Source organism: Salmo salar, chromosome 15, assembly GCF_965601325.2.
Source record: "Salmo salar chromosome 15, fSalSal1, whole genome shotgun sequence".
In the NCBI taxonomy this organism is placed as follows: Eukaryota; Metazoa; Chordata; class Actinopteri; order Salmoniformes; family Salmonidae; genus Salmo; species Salmo salar.
Genome location: NC_138305.1, coordinates 79,438,574 through 79,464,430, shown reverse-complemented (window position 1 = coordinate 79,464,430; position 25,857 = coordinate 79,438,574). Strand labels below are relative to the sequence as shown.

The window sequence follows — 25,857 nt, the reverse complement described above, 5'->3', positions numbered from 1 at the left end:
CCATGTGTGTTCGATCTCTGGTCATGGTTCCAGTTCCAAACATGTTGATGCTGGCTGTGAGTGTGGGAGAGACCCCAGGGCAGCTGTTTAGGACATTACAACTGAGTTGTGTTGTACTAGTAGTGTGAATTTCATGGCTGTTGGTGAGAGGTCAGTGACTTGAGGCCAGATAAACACTGAATGACTGTGAGGTCAGGGAGGGATGTTGGCCACAGCAGCAGAGGCCAGTGGCTCCAATCCATATCAATAATCCTCTCATGTCGAGAACAACATTCAGAGATCGTTGTATGGTAAACAGCTAGGCTAGCACAAGTGGGTGATTTGATTCTCTTGCTGCAGTTGCTCTTTCTCTCTGTCTTTCCTTCTGTCAAATGTGCCTCACGTCGTCTACTGATTGAGAGAGGATCAAGTCTATCAGTGCAGTCGATGCCCCCTGTAGCATGAGCGAACTGTTCATGCCCCTTGTCTGACTGCCCCACTTATTCATTGCTAGTTCTAGCCTGACATGAGGAACCACTGCACTCATTGGGAGTCTGGGCTGTATCACCACTTATGCTGCACAGAAGTTAACACACTTGAATAATGCAACACGGTATGTAGAAATGTTGAAACTGTTAATTACTGTTCTCAAAACAATGTCCAGTACAGGCTAGAACACTACAATGCAAGAAGATACCGGTAGCTTCCATCTTTGTAAGCTAACTTTCCTTGCTAGCTTACAGCTGAAGCCAACATCAATTCACTACCCCAGTACTATGTTTGTGATAATATGTAAACCGTAATGCTAAATATGCTGATTTGTCAGCAAAAAACATTATTAATCTCTCCCAGTCGAGATCATCTTTGCTGGGGCCTCGAATTAGCTTTGTGTGTGAATGACCTCATGGGTCTTAAAGAGACAGCGCACACTTTTATAAAATAAGAGATTGCTTCTTCTATGCAAATGTTGATAAGTCCCAAATGGAAGGTTAACTGATTGTTTTTCATCTGTGGCCACATGAAATCAGCCAAAACAAGCTCAATAACGCATGCACACGCTCTTACTGAATATGCATTCACCTGTATTGTGAATAGGCCTAAGCTACACCTTGATTTACCCAGTTTGTCAATAGAGATTTACCATTCAAATTAATGATAACCATTATGCAGTTATCTTGTATAAAAACAAAGATTGTAATGCATACAATCAAAAATGTCCAATATAATGATATTGAACTGAACAGATCTGTCTGGATCAAGTGCCATTCTGTTACTTTGGCTAAAACGTCTTCTTTTGTTGCCATGGTATCATTTTGGTATCAAGTATCGTGATGGTATCGAGTATTGTGATACTAAACCTGGTATCGGTATCAAAGTCCTTCTCCCTCTACCTCTCTCTCTACCTACCTCTCTCTATACCTCTCTCTATACCCCTCTCTATGCACAACTGACCCCCAGGTATGTGCACCAGATACATTTCCTAGCTCGGCTATGTCCAAAATGCTGCAGCACCAGAGCAAATGCCTAAGCTTTAACCACTACTCCATGCTAAGCTGTTGCATACATTTGGCTTTACCAATAACAATTGGTTGCTGATTGGGAATGTACTGTATTGTCATACCAGATCATGTCCCACTTTTACTCACAGTGGTGTAATCATGCTCTAATGATTCTGTGTGAAACAGTGCTGCTGTTTATGTCCTCGCTGACCGTGTGTGTGAGTGACACACACACACACACACACACACACACACACACACACACACACACACACACACACACACACACACACACACACACACACACACACACACACACACACCAAGGTGCATTAATTTATCCTCCCGTCAGCACTCCGGGCCACAGCTATTAAAATTCTTTGCCGATCTCTCGGGGAGGTGGTCCTCGTTAGCCTGTAGACTTTGCATGTGCTCGATTGGTACACTGTTTGGGAGGCACACTTTTGTATACACTGTAAATATGTAGGGGAGACGGAGGTTGGTTGTCACACTTTTTGCTCTCGTGTGTATTTCACAGCACCAGTCTATCTGACTTTTCAATATAGGATAAAGAAGAAAGGCCTTGGGTTGAAATGGGGACGATTTTTATCCTCAAATCTTATTCCAACGTGGCGTTATAAGCCATCAAATACACTCTGTCCACTTGTGACAACCAGCGCCCTCGCGTGGTTGGTTGTCACACAGTATGGGGTTGGCTGTCACAATGTTTGCTAGTAGCTTATAGCATACAAAGTCTTAGAAATAGCCACTCCTTTCTTTGATCTGTTGATATTCCTAACAAAATTCTGAATTTTATGCTGTGAGAATAACATATCACATTTTGAGTACATTTGTAAGGTGTGTTTGCACACGTGTGGGTGTGTGTGACAGAAATTAAGGGGGCTCTTTATAGCACACACAAAAAATATACACTACCGGTCAAAAGTTTTAGAACCCCTACTCATTCAAGGGTTTTTCTTTATTTTTACTATTTTCTACATTCTAAACTTTTGACCGGAAGTGTAGCTCTTTATTCCCTCTTTTCAAGAAACATAATTGTTCATAGATACTCCCATAATTCAAACATTTACAAAGAAAATACCAATAATGCATTTATTTTCTTTCAACTATGAAAAACACATAAATTCCACTCACCTCAGTGTTTAGTCATGTTAACACAAATTGACCAGGTGGATGTTCTTTCAAACAATTCAAACATTTGAACCTTAAAAATATTACACGATTTAGATTGGGAGTAATTACCGCTGTGATAACCAACACCAGTCTCCCCTAGACTACAGTGCATTTGGAAAGTATTCAGACCCCTTGACTTTTTCCATATTTTTACAGCCTTATTCTAAAATGGATTTAAAAAATACACACAATACCCCATAATGACAAAGCAAATACAGGTTTTAAAAATGTTTACAAATGTATTAAAAATAAAAAACAGAAATAACTTATTTACATAAGTATTCAGACCCTTTGCCATGAGACTCGAAATTGAGCTCAGGTGCATCCTGTTTCCATTGATCATCCTTGAGATGTTTTTACAAATTGAATATGGTAAATTCAATTGATTGGACATTATTTGGAAAGGCACACACCTGTCTATGTAAGGTCCCACAGTTGACAGTGCATGTCAGAGCAAAAACAAAGCCATGAGGTCGAAGGAATTGTCCGTAGAGCTCAGAGACAGGATTGTGTCGAGGCACAGATCTGGGGAAGGGTACCCAAACATTTATGCAGTATTGAAGGTCCCCAAGAACACAGTGGCCTCCTTCATTCTTAAATGGAAGAAGTTTGGAACCACCAAGACGCTTCCTAGAGCTGGCCGCCCGGCCAAACTGAGCAATCGAGTGAGATGGGCCTTGGTCTGGGAGGTTACCAAGAACCCGATAGTCACTCTGACAGAGCTCCAGAGTACCTCTGTGGAGATGGGAGAACCTTCCAGAAGGACAACCATCTCTGCAGCACTACACCAATCTGACCTTTAAGTTACAGTGGCCAGATGGAAGACACTCCTCAGTAAAAAGCACATGACAGTACCCTTGGAGTTTGCCTAAAGACTCTCAGACCATGATGATGAAACCAAGATTGAACTCTTTGGCCTGAATGCCAAGCGTCACGTCTGGAGGAAACCTGGCACCATCCCTACAGTGAAGCATGGTGGTGGCAGCATCATGCTGTGGGGATGTTTTTCAGCGGCAGGGACTGGGAGACTAGTCAGGACTGAGGGAAAGATACACAGAGCAATGTACAGAGAGATCCTTGATGAAAACTTGCTCCAGAGCGCTCAGGACCTCAGACATGGGCGAAGGTTCACCTTCCAACAGGACAACAACCCTAAGCACACAGCCAAGACAATGCAGGAGTGGCTTCGGGGCAAGTCTCTGAATGTCCTTGAGTGGCCCAGCCAGAGCCCAGACTTGAACCCAATTGAACATCTCTGGAGAGACCTGAAAATAGCTGTGCAACGACTCTCCCCATCCAACCAACAGAGCTTGAGAAGATCTGCAGAGAAGAATGGGAGAAACTCCCCAAATACAGCGGTGCCAAGCTTGTAGCGTCATACTCAAGAAGACTCAAGGCTGTAATCGCTGCCAAAGGTGCTTTAACAAATTACTGAGTAAAGGCTCTGAATACTTTTGTAAATGTGCTATTTTTGTTCCTAAAATAAATGTCTAAAAAACGTTTTTTTTTTCTCTGTCAATATGGGGTATTGTGTGTAGATTGATAAGGGGAAAAAAACGATTTAATCCACTTTAGAATAAGGCTGTAATGTAACAAAATGTGGAAAAAGTCAAGGGGTCTGAATACTTTCCGGAATGCACAGTTTGTACTGTATACAGTGTAGTATGTCCTTTAATTCACTGAAATCGGTGGCTAGTATACACTGAATGTAGAAAACTTCAAGAATATCTTCCTAATATTGAGTCGCACCCCCTTTTGCCCTCAGAACAGCCTCAATTCGTCGGGGCATGGACTCTACAAGGTGTCGAATGCTTCCCACAGTTGTGTCAAGTTGGCTGGATGTCCTTTGGGTGGTGTACCATTCTTGATACACACGAGAAACTGTTGAGCCTGAAAAACCCAGCAGGGTTGCAGTTCTTGACACACTCAAAACTCTGAATGGCACACATACACAATGCATGTCTCAAGTGTCTCAAGGCTTAAAAATCCTTCTTTAACCTGTCTTCTCTCCTTCATCTACACTGACTGAAATGGATTTAACAGATGACATCAATAAGGGATCACAGCTTTCACCTGGATTCACCTCATCAGTGTTTGTCGTGGAAAGAGCAGGTGTTCCTAATGTTTATGCACTCAGTGTATGTTCTGCACAGGCACAGATAAACAGAATTTATGGAAATGGCCTGTTGGCTGTTGTTCCTTGTTTTCCTGTTTTATTATCAATTGTGATGTCTGAGCGTGTGCGCCTGCGAGCGAACCTGTGTGAGCGCGTATGTGTGCGCACACCAGTGTGTAAAGTCTGCGTGGCATGTTTCATGAATCCCCATTTTCCATCAGTGTTGATATGGCTTTGGATTTGATCTGCCTGTTGGCTGCATCTTATGAAAACCTGTCACGTCTTGCATATGCTAGCAGCTTAATAAAACTACTCTAAGCCATATGATTGACGACATGTGGAAACAGCCATCATCTCTCAAATTGAAATGTGTACTGACCACTTTGTTGTGGAGTCTTAACATTCATGACCCATGAACAGCCATTTTGTCTGCCAACGTTTCTTGTGAGATTCATCTTCATGTTTCACCCTGTAATTATCTAGAGGATATAAGGTTATGGAACTGACGCTTAGACCAGATTTAGTTCAGTTGTAATGTGAAGAAAAGTTCATGTTGTTGCCTTCCCCTCCCCTATTTTGTCGTCTTTCTCAATTGTTTTGTTTGGTAAAAAGGAACTCATGCCTTTGTCGAAAAAAACATATAGCATGTCAAAGTGCCTACCTCCTTAAGACAATGACTGACAACCCAGATATCTTGCCGGCAGAATGTAAATGGGGTTGCCAGCGCAGTGAGAGATAAATTAGCAGTGCCTACTGTATATCAGCTCAGACGCCCCATCAACACAAAGGCTGCTGGCCATCTAAATACGGTGGACCTCAGGGGTCAGACACAATTATTTACCTCCTGGAGTAGAATAGGCAGGACTTTAATCATCATCACAATAGTCCTGAATGTAACTAAGGCTTCTGATGAGCCCTTTTATCATCATGGGCTGCTTCAGAAAGTGTGCCAGACTGTCTATAACTCTCCAAATCCCTTATGGTACCAAGATAAATCCAGTAAACATAATTTGGCTGATCACTTCAGGCATTTACTGCTTATCACACTGCCCAGTTTTAATGGCAACTGGGCCATTCTCCACTCCTGGGCCTCTTGAGGCCGAAGCCAGACCTGTCCTTCCGGCTTTAGTAACTTCCTCTGAAGGCTCTTTCAGGCCTTGCCCCCAAGTGGACCCTAATATAGCTCCAGACCAGAAGACAGAGGACATCAGAGGACATCCAACGGTCTTTGTTTCAAAAGCCAAATACCTCCTCATAGCATATCTCTCATTCTGCCATTCGTCTTGTTTTGGTGGTCTCTGGTTTTGTTGAAGTTGGAAGTAGGGGATGTCTGCGTCACAGATGGTTTCTCATAGGCTTGAAAGGCGAGCCGTGTGACCACAGTGCCTTGAAATGATAACAGTAAAGCGTGTCGTGGAATGCTACTGTACTTGACATTGTGGAACGATGGCTGTATATCAAAGAAACTAAGGAAACCATGTTTGTTCTCCATAAATCTTGAATGGAGAATAAACTCTCGTCTTATTAAGAAAATGTCACTTCACTGATTTGATGAAGTCAGCAACTCTCTTCATAGTGACATACTGTACTTGTTATGACTGCTTTTTTCTGCAATATGTATCTCGTGCATTGTATGGATGTGGCTCCTTAGAAGAACAAATGTGTAGCTTATAGAGCTAAATCTACTGTGCAGGAAACTATTAAGTTTTTGATAGCTGCAGGTTTGCACTGAGTATGTATTTTCCCCATGGTAGTGCTCTTTGAAGCGGTGATATCCAGAAGAGAATGTCTTCAAACGGGCCCTTGACGGACACTTAATGTCATAGGAGCCTCTGGATAAAGTTTTAATAGAGGCACAGAGAACCCTTATGAAAAAAGATTGCAGTCAGAGTGCAGTATAACTGCAGTACACTGGAGTACAACTGCAGTTAGACTGAATTATAACTGCAGTATGCTACAAATACTGCATCCAAAATAAAAAAATTCTTACTGCAGTAATTTTGCAGTGTAACTGTAGTTAGAGTGCAGTATAACTGCAGTTCAACTGCAATACACTGCAGATATTCTGCAATTACTGTGTCCAAAATACCACAATCGTTACTGCACTTTTACTGCAGTTTCAAAACCGCAATATTTTTTCATAAGGGAATCATTGACCTCTGGCCTGTGAAGGACAGATAAAACTGGTTGTTATGGAGAGGAACTGGATGATGTTTACTGCCTTTGAGGAGGCTTGTATGGGGCCATAAGTTAATTTTCTAGTGCCATTCCTAATCCAGGTGTAAGGTACATTTTTGTTGTTATAAATGGGTAGATATACTCCATTTTAGCCTTACTTGCACTGATATGTCTCATATCTCGCAAAGACTAATGGGATACCTAGGTGACATCGTCTAAAACATTAGATTATGTCAGGAGAGTACCCTGCCAAAAATAATCACACAGCCATTTTCAAAGCAAGCATATATGTCACAAAAACCAAAACCACAGCTAAATGCAGCACTAACCTTTGATGATCTTCATCAGATGACACTCCTAGGACATTATGTTATACAATACATGCATGTTTTGTTCAATCAAGTTCATATTTATATCAATAACCAGCTTTTTACATTAGCATGTGATGTTCAGAACTAGCAAACTTCCGGTGAATTTACTAAATTACTCACGATTAACGTTCACAAAGTACATAACAATTATTTTAAGAATTATAGATACAGAACTCCTTTATGCAATCGCGGTGTCAGATTTTAAAATAGCTTTTCGGCAAAAGCACATTTTGCAATATTCTGAGTACATAGCCCGGCCATCACGGCTAGCTAATTTGACACCCACCAAGTTTGGCCCTCACCAAACTCAGATTTACTATAAGAAAAATTGGATTACCTTTGCTGTTCTTCATCAGAATGCACTCCCAGGACTTCTACTTCAACAACAAATGTTGTTTTGGTTCCAAATAATCCATAGTTATATCCAAATACCGCCGTTTTGTTCATGCGTTCAGGTAACTATCCGAAGGGTGACGCGCGAGCGCATTTCGTGACAAAAAAATTCAAAATATTCCATTACCGTACTTCGAAGCATGTCAAACGCTGTTTAAAATCAATTTTTATGCGATTTTTTTCTCGTAAAATAGCGATAATATTCCAACCAGGCGACATTGTATTCATTCAAAGGCTGAAAGAAAAAAAATTGAGAATTCTCATGAACGCGCATCTCCAGTGTCACTGTCCCCCAGCCTGACCAGTAACAAACAGAGCTGCTGTACTTCGCCCAGAGACTGCAGACATCTCATTCCACTTTCTGGCGCCTTCTGAGAGCCAATGGAAGCCTTAGAAAATGTCACGTAACAGCAGAGATGCTGTATTTTCGATAGAGATGCAACAGAAGGATAACAAATCAAGTCAGACAGGGCATTTCATGTATGGAATCTTCTCAGGTTTTGGCCTGCCATATGAGTTCTGTTATACTCACAGACACCATTCAAACAGTTTTATAAACTTTAGAGTGTTTTCCATCCAAATATACTAATTATATGCATATTCTCATTTCTGGGCAAGAGTAGTAACCAGTTTAAATTGGGGACATTTTTTTATTCGGCCGTGCAAATACTGCCCCCTAACCCCAACAGGTTAAATGGCTGATGCTCTGGGAATATTACAATTTGAATATGAGTTCTACGTCCTACAAGACAGGTCGCTTGAAGTGCAAGCGTTGCGTCGGAAGACAATGCCATTGTAGTGGTTGGTTGTCAAGATGCCGTAGGACTTCTGTGGTTAGAGGGCTGGTTGTGTGTGTGTGTGTGTGTGTGTGTGTGTGTGTGTGTGTGTGTGTGTGTGTGTGTGTGTGTGTGTGTGTGTGTGTGTGTGTGTGTGTGTGTGTGTGTGTGTGTGTGTGTGTGTGTGTGTGTGTGTGTGTGTGTGTGTGTTTACCAGCCCTCCAGTGCTTGCTTTGCTAACCGTCCTGGCCTTCGTCCATCTGTCTCCAGTTACTTCCTGGCCCTGTGAGATTGGCATGCGCCCGTATTTCTTGCTGATTGCTCTGTGTGTGTCTAATGGCTTCTCTATAAGTGGCCTGCAGGGCTTCTGGTGCTTAGGCAGGACTGATGCCTGAACGAATCAGTTGGAAGGTTATTTGATTTAAATAGGGGCCGCTTTTTTTTTCTTCGGACCTCCAATGTCTGCAAGTGCTGCACACATTATTTTTCAACTAGAACTGCTGGGCCTCAAGGGACCCCCCTTCAAGCTAATGCCATACTCATTTTGTCCAGGCAGCATCAGATATAGTACATGGGCTACACATACTGAGACAGAGGGGCGGTGTTTTGCTCGCTTGGATGATTCGTCTGAGATTGATAGGTCTTTCTGTCGGTGCGCATCTCGGTCAAGTAAATTGTCAATATTACAAGGTACGATAGGGCAGGCCAAGCCCCCTAAGCCCCGCTCATAATGCCGGCCCTGGGCTTAGGCAGAGCTGTTCCACCACAATTTACTGTTCTTTACTATTAAAGAGTGATTACACTGATTTGTCATTTCTCTCCCACAGATATTGATGAGTGTCAGGTCTATAATGGGGGCTGCCAGCACCGATGTGTCAACACCAGGGGCTCGTACTACTGCGAGTGCAGCCCGGGCACCCGTCTGCACACAGATGGCCGGACTTGCATCGGTAAGATCCAGGGGAGGGTGTCGAGGGGTCACCTGAGGTCAAATGGGTGAAGGGGTCGGGGGTGAGGGAGGTTTGGGATGAAACAGATGGATCTGGTTCAACGTACTGGATGTATTCTGTTGTTGTCCTCACTGTCTGGTAGCTAGGCCACGGGAGAAGCTGGGACTCACATCAAAGCAGTGAAAGAGGGGTCTCCACCTTCTGCTTGTGTCAAAAGGGGGAATCAAAGAGTCTGTTGTGCTGGCAGAAGACAAGCTTTCCCACTGTTCCCCAGCAGCCCTGTCAGAGCAGGTTTGTGTCTGGGTGTATATAGTAGTGCAGTGTCTCCTCCTCTTCTTTCTCTCTCTCTCTCACATACGTGTGCATGCTCACACACACTCTCTCACTTAGATCTCATCTGTTTTCCTCTGCGAGTTCCAGTGCTGCATCAGAAAGCTTATTTTAATTCACAGCTATGGCACACAACAACAGCGTGTCAGGATAACTCTCTCTCTCTGATTAGGGAGCATTACCGCACAGTGGGCACAGACGTCAATTCAACGTCTATTCCACATTGGTTCAACGTAATTTCATTGAAATGATGTGGAAACAACGTTGATTCAACCAGTGTGTGCCCAGTGGGTGGGAAGCCCCGAGGCCTGTTGAGTTTGTTTAAAGTGCTACTTTTATGGCTTTGACCAGAGCTGGTCTGGATGAAATGTTAGTGTGTCTGTTATTTTTCAATGAGTAATTACCACAGAGATACTCCAAATGGGCTCCAAATTACACTACCTCAGTTTGTGAATAGATTTCTGCAGAGTGATGATTTAGAGTGCAGGTGGCCAACCCCTTTTTCTTGGAGAGCTACTGGGTGTGCAGGCTTTTGTTCCAGCCTGGCACTAACATACCTGGTTCAGCTAATCAAGGTCTTACAGCTATTTAGTAGAAACAGGTGTGTTACTGTTAAAGCTGAGCTGGAACAAAATGTGCACCCCTTAATGCTCTCCAGGGTTGGCCACCCCAAATGCTGTCTTCTCAGCTCAACTACAGACTTTCAATCACATTGCTTTTCCTTTTCACCATTGAGAGGCAGACCATGTGCTTCGACACACGTGCTAATTTTCGATTCCCTGTAGTATTATGCACATCAACTGTGTGCAGTCCAGAAGCGCAGAATCAATAGAGTTATTTATTTAGATTTTAATCAGGCTGCTTTGAAGGCACGGAAACCTCTGATGGCATGATTTGTCAAACAAACCGCCTCATCTTTCTCACGCTGTTTTTCACCAGGCCTCGTTTTCCTCCTTTAAATGAAAGGCAGCTGATGAACTCAAGGATGCTCCAAACAGTACAAAAACATAAGACATAAACTGTGTGTGATATGGCTTACTGAAAAAAATATGAGTATTGTGATGCTACTTCACAAAAGTTTAAGTGAAAGACTCACTCTTGATAATGCTTCATTTCCTTTCAATGAAGTCCTCCCTTTCCCTGAAAAAAATTGTCGACCCATGTATGTCTGGCCTTCTAGATTATGAGCCCTAAGTAGTCTCAACTGTCCCCTAGCATTCCCAGATGAACCAAACCAGCCAGAAAAGCATGTCTCTCTCCCCCTTCACACTAGAGTGCTCTGAAGCCTCCCTCCACTAAGAGCTCTGTTCCTGTGATTCCTCCTGAAACCAGGAGCAAGTACTATAGAAGCTAACTGCAGACAGTCAGTCTCATTTGATCTTAGCACAGTCAAAAGAGGCAACTCATCCATCATTAGGAAAATGATCATTGTTCTTTGAGAATCAGTGAAACTTGGACCAGTGAAACTATATGCCTACCTGGCTCACACATTGACTATGCGGAGTGTTGATTGATCTACAAACAATGGAGAGCAAATGGGCAATCTATCTTCCCAAGCAACACGGTGCGCTCATGTTGGCTTCCCGGGGGCACTTGCCAGTCAGGGGAAGACCTGATACTTTCCACTGACAATCTCATGTCTTTCCTCCATAAACATAGGCTCTGTCCAGAAGCAACCCATTGCCCCTATACCACTCTAGGTACTTTAGTAGATCTGACAGGACTAGGTGTAAGCAATATTGCAAGGTTAAGCCACTACCATATTGCTTATATCTATCCATTCCTGTCAGATATAATGTACATAAGGTTTCAATGGCCTAGAGGTAAGCGGCAGGGGTTGTTTCTGTACAAGGTGCACTGCAATGAGCCACGTAAGTACCCCCTGCTGTCCGTACGCTTATTGGCCTGATACGATGGCTCGCTAATGGAGCAGCAAAAAATGAATTATCTCCGGCATTTCTCTCCATGTTATTATTGGGCTTTTCTTCCGAGATAGCAATCGAAGGGAAAACAGATTGGAGCAGAAGGGACAGGGTCTGTGATCATCACATTCCAAGGGTGAAGTGGAGCTGGGGTACATGTTTGTTTTGGTTTTGAAACTGGGACACCCTTTTCTGAGTTCATCCAAATGAAAATGGAGGAGCTACTTCTCATGTAGAGATACAGTTCACCTTGGGTTATGATAAATCAAGTGTTTGAAATGACCTCGTGGTGTCTCGCTCTTTGTGAGAAAGCATACAGGCGAACACTTGCTCCTGCTGTCAGAGAAAGCAGACCTACTGTACATGTAATGTTCATAACAATTACTAGTCATTGTTAGGGCCAGGAGTTTATCCTGCTGTCATGAAAAACTCTGGGCCTGTGTCAATGTAGATAATCGGAACAAAAAACAATAGTGGTCAAATTGTGTCTGTCTGCGTTAGACTTTGAGAGCATCTAAACAGGTATTTTTTCTTCATATGATAATAAATCAACTTTATTTGTTTACTATACATCACCTTTAATTGTTGATCTGTTGTCGCTCTCTGTGTGTTTGTCTCCAGCCGTCCGATCCTGTGCCGTCAGCAATGGAAGCTGTGAGCAGAACTGTGTGCAGCTGTCCCCGGCTCACTACCAGTGTCGCTGCAGACCCAACTATCAGCTCGCAGAGGACGGCAAACACTGCATATGTAAGTGCCGCTAGACTGCCATAAAAAAAATGTCTGTCCGTGTAATATTCCATATGTTCAATATGAATAATAAAGTAATGTCCAGACACAGATCAAGTTGGTCGTTTATCTAGAAGCGTTGCATGGCTCACACATATGTGTTCTGTGGTTGACTGACAGCAATGATCCACCATGAGGTGTCGCATTACACTAGTTTTGTCAAAAACAATGTAATCAATGTTACTGCACTGTTGTGCCTAAACATTATAGTGGATGTGGGTGTGCAAGCAATTTCTCAGTCCATCTTGGCCTTGAATCTCCATGCAGCACAAACTTTTTTGTCTTTGTTTGCCATGTTGGGGATGAGGTGAAATAACAAAATGCTGACTGTGCTGGCTATGCTAGCTGTGTTGACTTTGTTGGCTGTGCGGACTGTGCGGACTGTGTTGACTGTGTTGGCTTTGTGGTCTGTGCTGTGACAGCTCACTTCCTGTCTGTCTGTCTGTCTGTCTGTCTGTCTGTCTGTCTGTCTGTCTGTCTGTCTGTCTGTCTGTCTGTCTGTCTGTCTGTCTGTCTGTCTGTCTGTCTGTCTGTCTGTCTGTCTGTCTGTCTGTCTGTCTGTCTGTCCTGTCATGGAGCCGAATAAACCTGATCCAATTCCATGACTTTAACTCCAGCCTGGTGTTTTCCTTACCAACTCCACATTACTTTCTCAAACAAGGCTCATGAAAACCGTGGACAAACACTGCATCCTCATAAAAGTAGCACTTTAAACAAACTCAAATGCACATGTGGCCATTGTTGTTTCCTATGCCCATTTGGTGTGACCGCATAAAGGCGTTTGACAGCCAGGGCTCGCAATGAATTTGAAACGTACTTAAAGGCTGGAGATGGCATCGATTATATTAATCGATACTGTATTTACTAGCTTGTGTTAATGACTACTAGGCCAAACTATAGCACCCAGATTTCCTCCTGCTAAAGATACAGTAGATAGAGGATACAGCTGTGCTGGAGTGGTTGGCTTCAGATATTGTGCCTGGCAGTTCTCAGTTCGTACCCAAAGCCCATTGACAGCTCAGATCCTTTGACTTCAGACGGTTGTTATTGTGGTCGACAAGTTGATCTCAGATATAGCATGTCGTATTTTATATATCAAGACATATGGACGTATTTAATATTCTTGGAATTTCACATTTTCACATCAAAATAAAAAAGCACTTTGAGAGATGTCAATGCTATTTTAGATCCAATAGGATGAAGTTATATTTAAATGGTTTTGATACCAGACATGCATTAGGCCAATTTTAGCACTAAAGGGGGGGGGGGGATACAATTATATAAATGTATTAAGATGTAATATAGAGAATGCAGCTATTTGGGAGTGAACACTGTAATAACTCTATAAGTTAAATTACTGTGCACTTTGGCAGGCTTTGAAATTCCTCCTGTCTTGTATCAGACTCCAAGGTCTGAGAGAGAGACCAGTCCGACATCGCCTTGGCGACCTCTGACCAATGGTCTGTCTTGCCGGCAGAATAACTGGTAAATGCAATCATCAGGAGGCTTACCAGAGGTCCACCGTTGCTATGGTTACCAAACCCCGATCCAAAAGCGACAGATAGGAACGCATTAAATAGTTATCCACCTAGGGTGGATTTCAAACAAACCTGCATTGTGTTACTGCTGTATCCATTCCATCTTTGGGCAGATGTGGACATCTCCTACCTTTTCTGATTTCCTGTCCCTTTACAATATACACTGCTCAAAAAAATAAAGGGAACACTTAAACAACACAATGTAACTCCAAGTCAATCACACTTCTGTGAAATCAAACTCTCCCCTTAGGAAGCAACACTGATTGACAATAAATTTCACATCCTGTTGTGCAAATGGAATAGACAACAGGTAGAAATTATAGGCAATTAGCAAGACACCCCCAATAAAGGAGTGGTTCTGCAGGTGGTGACCACAGACCACTTCTCAGTTCCTATGCTTCCTGGCTGATGTTTTGGTCACTTTTGAATGCTGGCGGTGCTTTCACTCTAGTGGTAGCATGAGATGGAGTCTACAACCCACACAAGTGGCTCAGGTAGTGCAGCTCATCCAGGATGGCACATCAATGCGAGCTGTGGCAAGAAGGTTTGCTGTGTCTGTCAGCGTAGTGTCCAGAGCATGGAGGCGCTACCAGGAGACAGGCCAGTACATCAGGAGACGTGGAGGAGGCCGTAGGAGGGCAACAACCCAGCAGCAGGACCGCTACCTCCGCCTTTGTGCAAGGAGGAGCAGGAGAAGCACTGCCAGAGCCCTGCAAAATGACCTCCAGCAGGCCACAAATGTGCATGTGTCTGCTCAAATGGTCAGAAACAGACTCCATGAGGGTGGTATGAGGGCCCGACGTCCACAGGTGGGGGTTGTGCTTACAGCCCAACACCGTGCAGGACGTTTGGCATTTGCCAGAGAACACCAAGATTGGCAAATTCACTTCTGGCGCCCTGTGCTCTTCACAGATGAAAGCAGGTTCACACTGAGCACATGTGACAGACGTGACAGAGTCTGGAGATGCCGTGGAGAACGTTCTGCTGCCTGCAACATCCTCCAGCATGACCGGTTTTGCGGTGGGTCAGTCATGGTGTGGGGTGGGGTGGCATTTCTTTGGGGGGCCGCACAGCCCTGCATGTGCTCGCCAGAGGTAGCCTGACTGCCATTAGGTACCGAGATGAGATCCTCAGACCCCTTGTGAGACCATATGCTGGTGCGGTTGGCGCTGGGTTCCTCCTAATGCAAGACAATTCTAGACCTCATGTGGCTGGAGTGTGTCAGCAGTTCCTGCAAGAGGAAGGCATTGATGCTATGGACTGGCCCGCCTGTTCCCCAGACCTGAATCCAATTGAGCACATCTGGGACATCATGTCTCGCTCCATCCACCAACGCCACGTTGCACCACAGACTGTCCAGGAGTTGGCGGATGCTTTAGTCCAGGTCTGGGAGGAGATCCCTCAGGAGACCATCCGCCACCTCATCAGGAGCATGCCCAGGCGTTGTAGGGAGGTCATACAGGCACGTGGAGGCCACACACACTACTGAGCCTCATTTTGACTTGTTTTAAGGACATTACATCAAAGTTGGATCAGCCTGTAGTGTGGTTTTCCACTTTAATTTTGAGTGTGACTCCAAATCCAGACCTCCATGGGTTGATAAATTGGATTTCCATTGATTATTTTTGTGTGATTTTGTTGTCAGCACATTCAACTATGTAAAGAAAAAAGTATTTAATAAGATTATTTCATTCATTCAGATCTAGGATGTGTTATTTTAGTGTTCCCTTTCTTTTTTTGAGCAGTGTATAAAGCCTTCTCCATTTCTTGCTTAGCTAGATGTGCACTGTCTAACATCGTCTTCCATACATCAACATCTAACTACCAAGAAAAAAAATCTAAAGTTTTAAAAAGTGCATAATTTATAGTAAGCGGAGCTCCTTGGAAATTCACTTCTCGGGGGTGCAGACATGAAAGTAATTATGGCCTGTTCTGCACAGAGAAAGTAACCATTTAGCCCCATTACCCACTTACTCCCTTAAATCCACAGGGGAGAGGGGCTAGAAAGAGAAATGAAGTGTGTGTCTGTATTTCTGTCAGTCTGTGTATGTTGTAACGGTTTTGACTTGAGGTTATTGTTTGTAGGGATGCCAGGTAGGTTGTGCCTACCAGAGAAAATATAGATTTTTCCTTTTGGTTTGGGAGGGAATGAGTCCCGTCTGGTCCGTCAAGTCTACACCAATACAAAGGACTCGTGTAAAAGTCAGGATGGACATACACTTTTCATAAACCCTTAAAACATTGGAAATAACTTCAAAACAAATGTATTATTTTGCGTGGGTTGTATTACCAACAGAAATGATCACACACATAATAATATAACAAATAATGAGCTCTGGTTCCTCCAGAAAAGTCCCATACTGTCACGTTCGTGTGGAGAGACGGACCAAGGCGCAGCGTGCTCTGAGTTCCACATATTTTATTAAGTGAAACTTTGAACAAAACAAATAAAGACACAACGAACAGTAACTTCAGAGGTGCTACATGCACTAACTCAAAACAAGATCCCACAAAACACAGTAGGGAAATGGCTGCCTAAATATGATCCCCAATCAGAGATAACGATAAACAGCTGCCTCTGATTGAGAACCATACCAGGCCAACATAGACAGACATAAAGATACTAGATCACCCACCCTAGTCACACCCCGACCTAACCAAAATAGAGAAAAAAAGGCTCTCTATGGTCAGGGCGTGACACATACTTCGGGCCTAAAAAAGTCCAGCCCAGTAAATGAGTTCAGTGAACTCAAGTGACCTTAGTCACGCAATGTTTGTCCGTTCATAAAGTGTAGCGTAAACCCAGTCTCAATCATACAATCAAAATATTAACTATTTTACCACACAACCATGAAGAATATCACATCTCAAGAAGTCTTAAATCATAACGGTATACATCACTCTAAATCAAATGAAATACCATATGCAAAATAGTTCTAGTCAATCGGTCAGTCAGACAATCAAATCAGCCAACAGATCTCCAGCGGAGAAAGGCCATGAAGAACCAGTGGACAACAACAGATGTGTCACAGATAATGTCGTTGTGTTGAAGGGAGGACCAATACGCAGCGGGAATGTGGATGCTCATCTTTTAATTACTTTAGAATAAAGCATACACGGGAAAACAGTAAACATGAACGACTAGAACAGTGTGGCAGGCCAAACAAAGCAGTGCTCACAAACAACTACCCACAACCCCAAAGAAAAACACACCTGTTTATAGGACTCCCAAACAGAGGCAACTAGAAACACCTGCCTCCAATTGAGAGTCCAGCACCCAACCTACACATAACACAAAACCTCTGCCACGTCCTGACCAAAACTAATACAATTACTCCCTCTGCTGGTCAGGACGTGACAGTACCCCCCCCCCCCCCCCCCCCCTAAAGGTGCAGACCCCGACTGCACCTTTAGGTGCAGAAGGGCTATATAAATACATTTCATTTGATTTGACTGCACCTAAAAGAAAAGACAAACCCCCCCCCAAAAAAAATTCCCCCTAAACTAAAGGGGGGGAAGGGAGGGTGGCTGCCGTCAATGATGGCACTGTGCTACACCCCCCCTCCCCAACCCACCTATATAGGAGGCGGCTCAGGTGCGGGACGTGGACCTCGCTCCACCTTCGGCGTCGCCTACTTAGGTGGCGCCGATGGCTGCGCCGGGCAGACAGGCCACTCTGGCTGACCCGGGCAGACGGACCACTCTGGCTGGGCCGGAGGACAGGCGGGCCACTCGGGCTGGGCCGGAGGACAGGCGGGCCACTCGGGCTGGGCCGGAGGACAGGCGGGCCACTCGGGCTGTGCGTGTAGTGGGAAATACTGGACCGTAGAGGCGCACTGGCGGTCTTGAGCGCAGGGTTGGCATCACCCCTTCAGGCTCGATTCCCACTCTCCCCTGGCACATGCGGGGCGCTGGTACTGCGCTTACCGGCCTGAAAATACCAGGCCTCACCACAGCCCTTACCCCAAAGCACGGGACCTGTCCAGTCTATTTCTGCCACGTCCTGACCAAAACTAATACAATTACTCCCTCTGCTGGTCAGGACGTGACAGGATGTGTTGTCCAAAGGAAGCAATGAGTGGATCCGATCCTGGTTAAACTTGCGACTAGGCTACAAAGCACACTTTTAAATAGAACAAAACAAACAGAGTAAAGAAGCTTCGGAACTGCGGATTGAACACATTCTCATTCGCGTCTCCATCACCACCCCACTTTGAGCAGCTGATGCTGGCTATTTAATTGGGAATTAAAAGGGAAGCGCCCTATTGGAAGGAGAAGCACTGAGACGTTCAGGGCCATCACAATGTGTGTGCATGTTGCTTATGTGTGTTATGCATATGTATCTATTAGTCAAAGAGAGTGAAGGGCTGACAAGTGCATATTATAAAATGTGTGTGTGTGCATGTGTGTTTTAGCGTGTGCTTGAATGTTTCTTTCAATGTTCGTGTGTGTGTACTCATCCCATGTAACTGTATTTCAGTAAGAAACCCCTGTGCAGACAGAAATGGGGGCTGTATGCACACCTGCAAGAATGACGGAGGGAGAGCTCAGTGCAACTGTCTTCCTGGTTACACACTGGCACAGGATGGCAAGAACTGTGAAGGTAAATATCCATAATTTGCTAAATGAGTCTGGTGATGATTTTATTGGTTATGGTGGTGATGAGGATTATGATGATAATGCTAAAAGGCAAGTAGTTTAAAGTTGTGTGTGTGTGTCCCAGACATTGATGAGTGTGAGACAGACCAAGCTGCTTGTGCCCACGGTTGCCATAACAACCAAGGCTCCTTCACCTGTGTCTGTAACCCAGCATACGAGCTGGGTGCCGATGGCAGGAAATGCTATCGTAAGTCAACTCCCATTCACTCTCAACTATAATTTGTACTCAGTCAACTTCCATTCTCTCTGTCAACTCTCATTCTCTCAGTCAACTCCCATTCACTATGTCAACTCTTATTCACTCTCAGTCAACTTCCATTCTCTTAGTCAACTCCTATTCACCCTCAGTCAGCTCCCATTCCCTCTGTCAACTCCCATTCACTGTCAGTCAACTCCTAATCTTTCTCAGTCAACTCTAATGCTAGTTCGAATGTCTGCGCAGATCAGCAGAACTTCACAATGCAACGATAATCCTATATTCTGGGAATGTGGCCATATTTCTTTCTCTTAAGGAATCGAGATGGAGATCGTGAATGGTTGTGAGACTGCCAATGGAGGCTGTTCCCAAAAGTGCCAACACTCCACCCTCGGACTTGTCTGCAGCTGTCACCACGGTTACCACCTGGATGAAGACCTCAGGACATGTGTGGGTGAGCAAAGAGCAGTTTGATCAATATGGAGTGATTTTTATCTGCAAATAATTTCGAATTTTACATGAATTCAAAGTTATTGAATCCAATAAAAAAATTGCCACTAAAATCTCTCCATAGACAGACTTGTCAACAACGACTGTGTATGTTTCAGACTTGGACGAGTGTGAGGTGGGAAGCTCGTGCTGCGAGCAGGACTGTACCAACTATCCCGGGGGTTACGAATGCTACTGCGGGGCTGGCTACCGTCTCAATTCGGATGGGTGTGGCTGTGATGGTACGTTCTATTAAGCAACATAACTTCCTTGATCAAAATGGGATAAAATATGTTTTTTTTATCTATCTACACAGTGTTATGACTTACTGCTTACTTAAATCAAATCAAATGTATTTTTATATAGCCCTTCGTACATCAGCTGATATTCTCAAAGTGCTGTACAGAAACCCAGCCTAAAACCCCAAACAGCAAGCAAAGCATGTGAAAGAAGCACGGTGGCTAGGAAAAACTCCCTAGGAAAAACTCCCTAGAAAGGCCAAAAACCTAGGAAGAAACCTAGAGAGGAACCAGGCTATGAGGGGTGGCCAGTCCTCTTCTGGCTGTGCAGGGTGGATATTATAACAGAACATGGTCAAGATGTTAAAATGTTAAAATGTTCATAAATGACCAGCATGGTCAAATAATAATAATCATAGTAGTTGTCGAGGGTGCAACAAGCACGTCCGGTGAACAGGTCAGGGTTCCATAGCCGCAGGCAGATCAGTTGAAACTGGAGCAGCAGCACGGCCAGGTGGACTGGGGACAGCAAGGAGTCATCATACCAGGTAGTCCTGAGGCATGGTCCTAGGGCTCAGGTCCTCCGAGAGAACGACAGAAAGAGGGAAAGAGAGAATTAGAGAGAGCATGTTTAAATACACACAGGACACCGGATAAGACAAGAGAAATACTCCAGATGTAACAGACTGACCCTAGCCCCCCGACACATAAACTACTGCAGCATAAATACTGGAGGCTGAGACAGGAGGGATCAGAAGACACTGTGGCCCCATCCGATGATACCCCCGGACAGGGCCAAACAGGCAGGATATAACCCCACCCACTTTGCCAAAGCACAGCCCCCACACCACTAGAGGGATGTCTCCAACCACCAACTTACCGTCCTAAGACAAGGCCGAGTATAGCCCACAACGATCTCCGCCATGGCACAACCCAAGGGGGGGGGGGGGGCGCCAACCCAGACAGGAAGACCACGTCAGTGACTCAACCCACTCAAGTGACGCACCCCTCCCATGGACGGCATGGAAGAACACCAGTAGGCCAGTGACTCAGCCCCTGTAAAAGGGTTAGAGGCAGAGAATCCCAGTGGAAAGAGGGGAACCGGCAAGGCAGAGACAGCAAGGGCGGTTCTTGCTCCAGCCTTTCCGTTCACCTTCACACTCCTGGGCCAGACTATACTTAATCATAGGACCTACTGAAGAGATAAGTCTTCAGTAAAGACTTAAAGGTTGAGACTGAGTCTGCGTCTCTCACATTGGTAGGCAGACCATTCCATAAAAATGGAGCTCTATAGGAGAAAGCCCTACCTCCAGCCGTTTGCTTAGAAATTCTAGGGACAATTAGGAGGCCTGCGTCTTGTGACCGTAGCGTACGTGTAGGTATGTACGGCAGGACCAAATCGGAAAGATAGGTAGGAGCAAGCCCATGTAATGCTTTGTAGGTTAGCAGTAAAACCTTGAAATCAGCCCTTGCCTTAACAGGAAGCCAGTGTAGGGAGGCTAGCACTGGACTAATATGATCAAATTTTTTGGTTCTAGTCAGGATTCTAGCAGCCGTATTTAGCACTAACTGAAGTTTATTTAGTGCTTTATCCGGGTAGCCGGAAAGTAGAGCATTGCAGTAGTCCAGCCTAGAAGTAACAAAAGCATGGATACATTTTTCTGCGTCATTTTTGGACAGAAAATTTCAGATTTTTGCAATGTTACGTAGATGGCAAAAAGCTGTCCTTGAAACAGTCTTGATATGTTCTTCAAAAGAGAGATCAGGGTCCAGAGTAACGCCGAGGTCCTTCACAGTTTTATTTGAGACAACTGTACAACCATCCAGATTAATTGTCAGATTCAACAGAAGATCTCTTTGTTTCTTGGGACCTAGAACAAGCATCTCTGTTTTGTCCGAGTTTAAAAGTAGAAAGTTTGCAGCCATCCACTTCTTTATGTCTGAAACACAGGCTTCTAGCGAGGGCAATTTTGGGGCTTCACCATGTTTCATTGAAATGTACAGCTGTGTGTCGTCCGCATAGCAGTGACATTTAACATTATGTTTTCGAATAACATCCCCAAGAGGTAAAATATATAGTGAAAACAATAGTGGTCCTAAAACGGAACCTTGAGGAACACCGAAATTTACAATTTATTTGTCAGAGGACAAACCATTCACAGAGACAAACTGATATCTTTCCGACAGATAAGATCTAAACCAGGCCAGAACTTGTCCATGTAGACCAATTTGGGTTTCCAATCTCTCCAAAAGAATGTGGTGATCGATGGTATCTAAAGCGGCACTAAGATCTAGGAGCACGAGGACAGATGCAGAGCCTCGGTCTGACGTCATTAAAAGGTAATTTACCACCTTCACAAGTGCAGTCTCAGTGCTATGATGGGGTCTAAAACCAGACTGAAGCGTTTCGTATACATTGTTTGTCTTCAGGAAGGTAGTGAGTTGCTGAGCAACAGCTTTTTCTAAAATTTTTGAGAGGAATGGAAGATTCGATATAGGCCGATAGTTTTTTATAATTTCTGGATCAAGATTCGGCTTTTTCAAGAGAGGCTTTATTACTGCCACTTTTAGTGAGCTTGGTACACATCCGGTGGATAGAGAACCGTTTATTATGTTCAACATAGGAGGGCCAAGCACAGGAAGCAGCTCTTTCAGTAGTTTAGTTGGAATAGGGTCCAGTATGCAGCTTGAGGGTTTGGAGGCCATGATTATTTTCATCATTGCGTCAAGAGATATAGTACTAAAACACTTTAGTATCTCCCTTGATCCTAGGTCCTGGCAGAGTTCTGTAGACTCAGGACAATGGAGCTTTGGAGGAATACCCAGATTTAAAGAGGAGTCTGTAATTTGCTTTCTAATGATCATGATCTTTTCCTCAAAGAAGTTCATACATTTATTACTGCTGAAGTGAAAGCCATCCTCCATTTGCGAAGGCTGCTTTTTAGTTAGCTTTGCGACAGTATCAAAAAGAAATTTCGGATTGTTCTTATTTTCCTCAATTAAGTTGGAAAAATAGGATGATCGAGCAGCAGTGAGGGCTCTTCGATACTGCACGGTACTGTCTTTCCAAGCTAGTCGGAAGACTTCCAGTTTGGTGTGGCGCCATTTCCGTTCCAATTTTCTGGAAGCTTGCTTCAGAGCTCGTGTATTTTCTGTATACCAGGGAGCTAGTTTCTTATGACAGATGTTTTTAGTTTTTAGGGGTGCAACTGCATCTAGGGTATTGCGCAAGGTTAAATTGAGTTCCTCGGTTAGGTGGTTAACTGATTTTTGTCCTCTGACGTCCTTGGGTAGGCAGAGGCAGTCTGGAAGGGCATCAAGGAATCTTTGGGTTGTCTGAGAATTTATAGCACGACTTTTAATGCTCCTTGGTTGGGGTCTGAGCAGATTATTTGTTGCAATTGCAAACGTAATAAAATGGTGGTCCGATAGTCCAGGATTATGAGGAAAAACATTTAGATCCACAACATTTATTCCATGGGACAAAACTAGGTCCAGAGTATGACTGTGGCAGTGAGTAGGTCCAGAGACATGTTGGACAAAACCCACTGAGTCGATGATGGCTCCGAAAGCCTTTTGGAGTGGGTCTGTGGACTTTTCCATGTGAATGTTAAAGTCACCAAAAATTAGAATATTATCTGCTATGACTACAAGATCCGATAGGAATTCAGGGAACTCAGTGAGGAACACTGCATATGGCCCAGGAGGCCTGTAAACAGTAGCTATAAAAAGTGAGTGAGTAGGCTGCATAGATTTCATGACTAGAAGCTCAAAAGACGAAAACGTCATTGTTTTTTGTTTTGTAAATTGAAATTTGCTATCGTAAATGTTAGCAACACCTCCGCCTTTGCCGGATGCACGGGGGGTATGGTCACTAGTGTGACCAGGGGGTGATGCCTCATTTAACACAGTAAATTCATCAGGCTTAAGCCAAGTTTCAGTCAGGCCAATCACATCAAGATTATTATCAGTGATTAGTTCATTGACTATAACTGCCTTGGAAGTGAGGGATCTAACATTAAGTAACCCAATTTTGAGATGTGAGGTATCACAATCTCTTTCAATAATGGCAGGAATGGAGGAGGTCTTTATACTAGTGAGATTGCTAAAGCGAACACCGCCATTTTTAATTTTGCCCAACCTAGATCGAGGCACAGACACGGTCTCAATGGGGAAAGCTGAGCTGACTACGCTGACTGTGCTAGTGGCAGACTCCACTAAGCTGGCAGGCTGGCTAACAGCCTGCTGCCTGGCCTGCACCCTATTTCATTGTGGAGCTAGAGGAGTTAGAGCCCTGTCTATGTTCGTAGATAAGATGAGAGCACCCCTCCAGCTAGGATGGAGTCCGTCACTCCTCAACAGGCCAGGCTTGGTCCTGTTTGTGGGTGAGTCCCAGAAAGAGGGCCAATTATCTACAAATTCTATCTTTTGGGAGGGGCAGAAAACAGTTTTCAACCAGCGATTGAGTTGTGAGACTCTGCTGTAGAGCTCATCACTCCCCCTAACTGGGAGGGGGCCAGAGACAATTAATCGATGCCGACACATCTTTCTAGCTGATTTACACGCTGAAGCTATGTTGCGCTTGGTGACCTCTGACTGTTTCATCCTAACATCGTTGGTGCCGACGTGGATAACAATATCTCTATACTCTCTACACTCGCCAGTTTTAGCTTTAGCCAGCACCATCTTCAGATTAGCCTTAACGTCGGTAGCCCTGCCCCCTGGTAAACAGTGTATGATTGCTGGATGATTAGTTTTAAGTCTAATACTGCGGGTAATGGAGTCGCCAATGACTAGGGTTTTCAATTTGTCAGAGCTAATGGTGGGAGCCGTCGGCGTCTCAGACCCCACAACGGGAGGAGTAGAGACCAGAGAAATCTCGGCCTCCGACTCCGACTCGCTTAATGGGGAGAACCGGTTGAAAGTTTCTGTCGGCTGAATAAGCGACACCGGTTGAGCATTCCTACAGCGTTTCCCTCCAGAAGCCATGAGAAAGATGTCCGGCTGCGGGGACCGTGCGAGGGGGTTTATACTAACGTTACTATCTGTACTTACTGGTGGCATAGACACTGTTTCATCCTTTCCTACACTGAAATTAGCCTTGCCTAACGATCGCGTCTGAAGCTGGGCTTGCAGCACAGCTATCCTTGCCGTAAGGCGATCGTTCTCCTGTATATTATAAGTACAACGACTGCAATTAGAAGGCATCATGTTAATGTTACTTAGCTTCGGCTGTTTGAAGTCCTGACGAACCATGTCCAGATAAAACCTCCGGGGTGAAAAAGTTGAATGAAAAAAGTTGAGTGAGGGAAAAAGTAAAAATATACGGTAATGAAAAAGTAAAAAACCGTCAGGTAGCAAAGTAAGATCGGCAACAAAACGCACAGCAGCGTAAACAAGTCTGCAAGTTTCCTGTACCTTATTAGTGAATTAACAACCCACAGCCAACAGAATCTAAGTCTCAAGATTGTAATAGTTGGCTCTTCCCAATATACTGTACACTGTATGTATACCACAAGGGGGCACATTGGATGGAGCCAATAATCGCAGTCTTGGCAGATTTTAGTTCTGTTGTTGATGTTTCTAAGCAGGAAGACACCCCGCTGTGTACGATGATGTCGTGTACGATGATGTCATGTCATGATGATGCTGAACCTATGGTGCTCTTTAATGCCATTTTCTTTGCTGTTTTAATAAGGGTGCTTGCTTCAACTTAAACTGTACATTTGCCTCTAACAATTTAAACCTCTGACACTACCATGAAATATATTTTAGACTGCTGAAGCAAGCACATACATTTTCTTCAGGAAATCTGCATTTTCTGGTTGTTGATGTTGCAGATGTGGATGAGTGTCTGGTAGACAACGGAGGCTGTGACCATACCTGCCAGAACACAGCCGGCTCCTTTCAGTGCTACTGTCACCTAGGACACCGGCTAGATGAGGACCATGTCTCTTGTATTCGTAAGTGGATCAGATATGAATCCTGTCTTGGTGGTAGTCAGGTAGAAATAATACATTGGGCCAGGAATTTTCCTGACCTGATTGTAACCTGACTCGGAAGAACTCTGGGCCTTAGTGGTAGGCTATAACTGGCAGTACAAGTTAAAGGCTATAGCTAGGACCCAGAGTTTACAAGCAACAAATTGCTTTATGTTAATAAGTGGCATGCTAAACTGGATATTAGTTTGGCGAGAAAGTGTGCAAGGAGAATGACAATGACTGTTGTACTCTCTCCCTCCA

General features: G+C 44.2%; 1 protein-coding gene across 1 annotated transcript in view; it reads left to right on the top strand.

The window, feature by feature from the left end:
• Positions 1–25,857, top strand: part of LOC106572132 (uncharacterized) — an 84,298-nt gene that overhangs the window by 13,649 nt on the left and 44,792 nt on the right. The window contains exons 2-8 of the mRNA XM_082961499.1: positions 9,334–9,456; positions 12,330–12,455; positions 18,513–18,635; positions 18,756–18,878; positions 19,204–19,341; positions 19,496–19,618; positions 25,456–25,578. Of these exons, the coding sequence (XP_082817625.1) occupies positions 9,334–9,456; positions 12,330–12,455; positions 18,513–18,635; positions 18,756–18,878; positions 19,204–19,341; positions 19,496–19,618; positions 25,456–25,578 (879 nt within the window). The remainder of the gene's footprint in view (positions 1–9,333; positions 9,457–12,329; positions 12,456–18,512; positions 18,636–18,755; positions 18,879–19,203; positions 19,342–19,495; positions 19,619–25,455; positions 25,579–25,857) is intronic.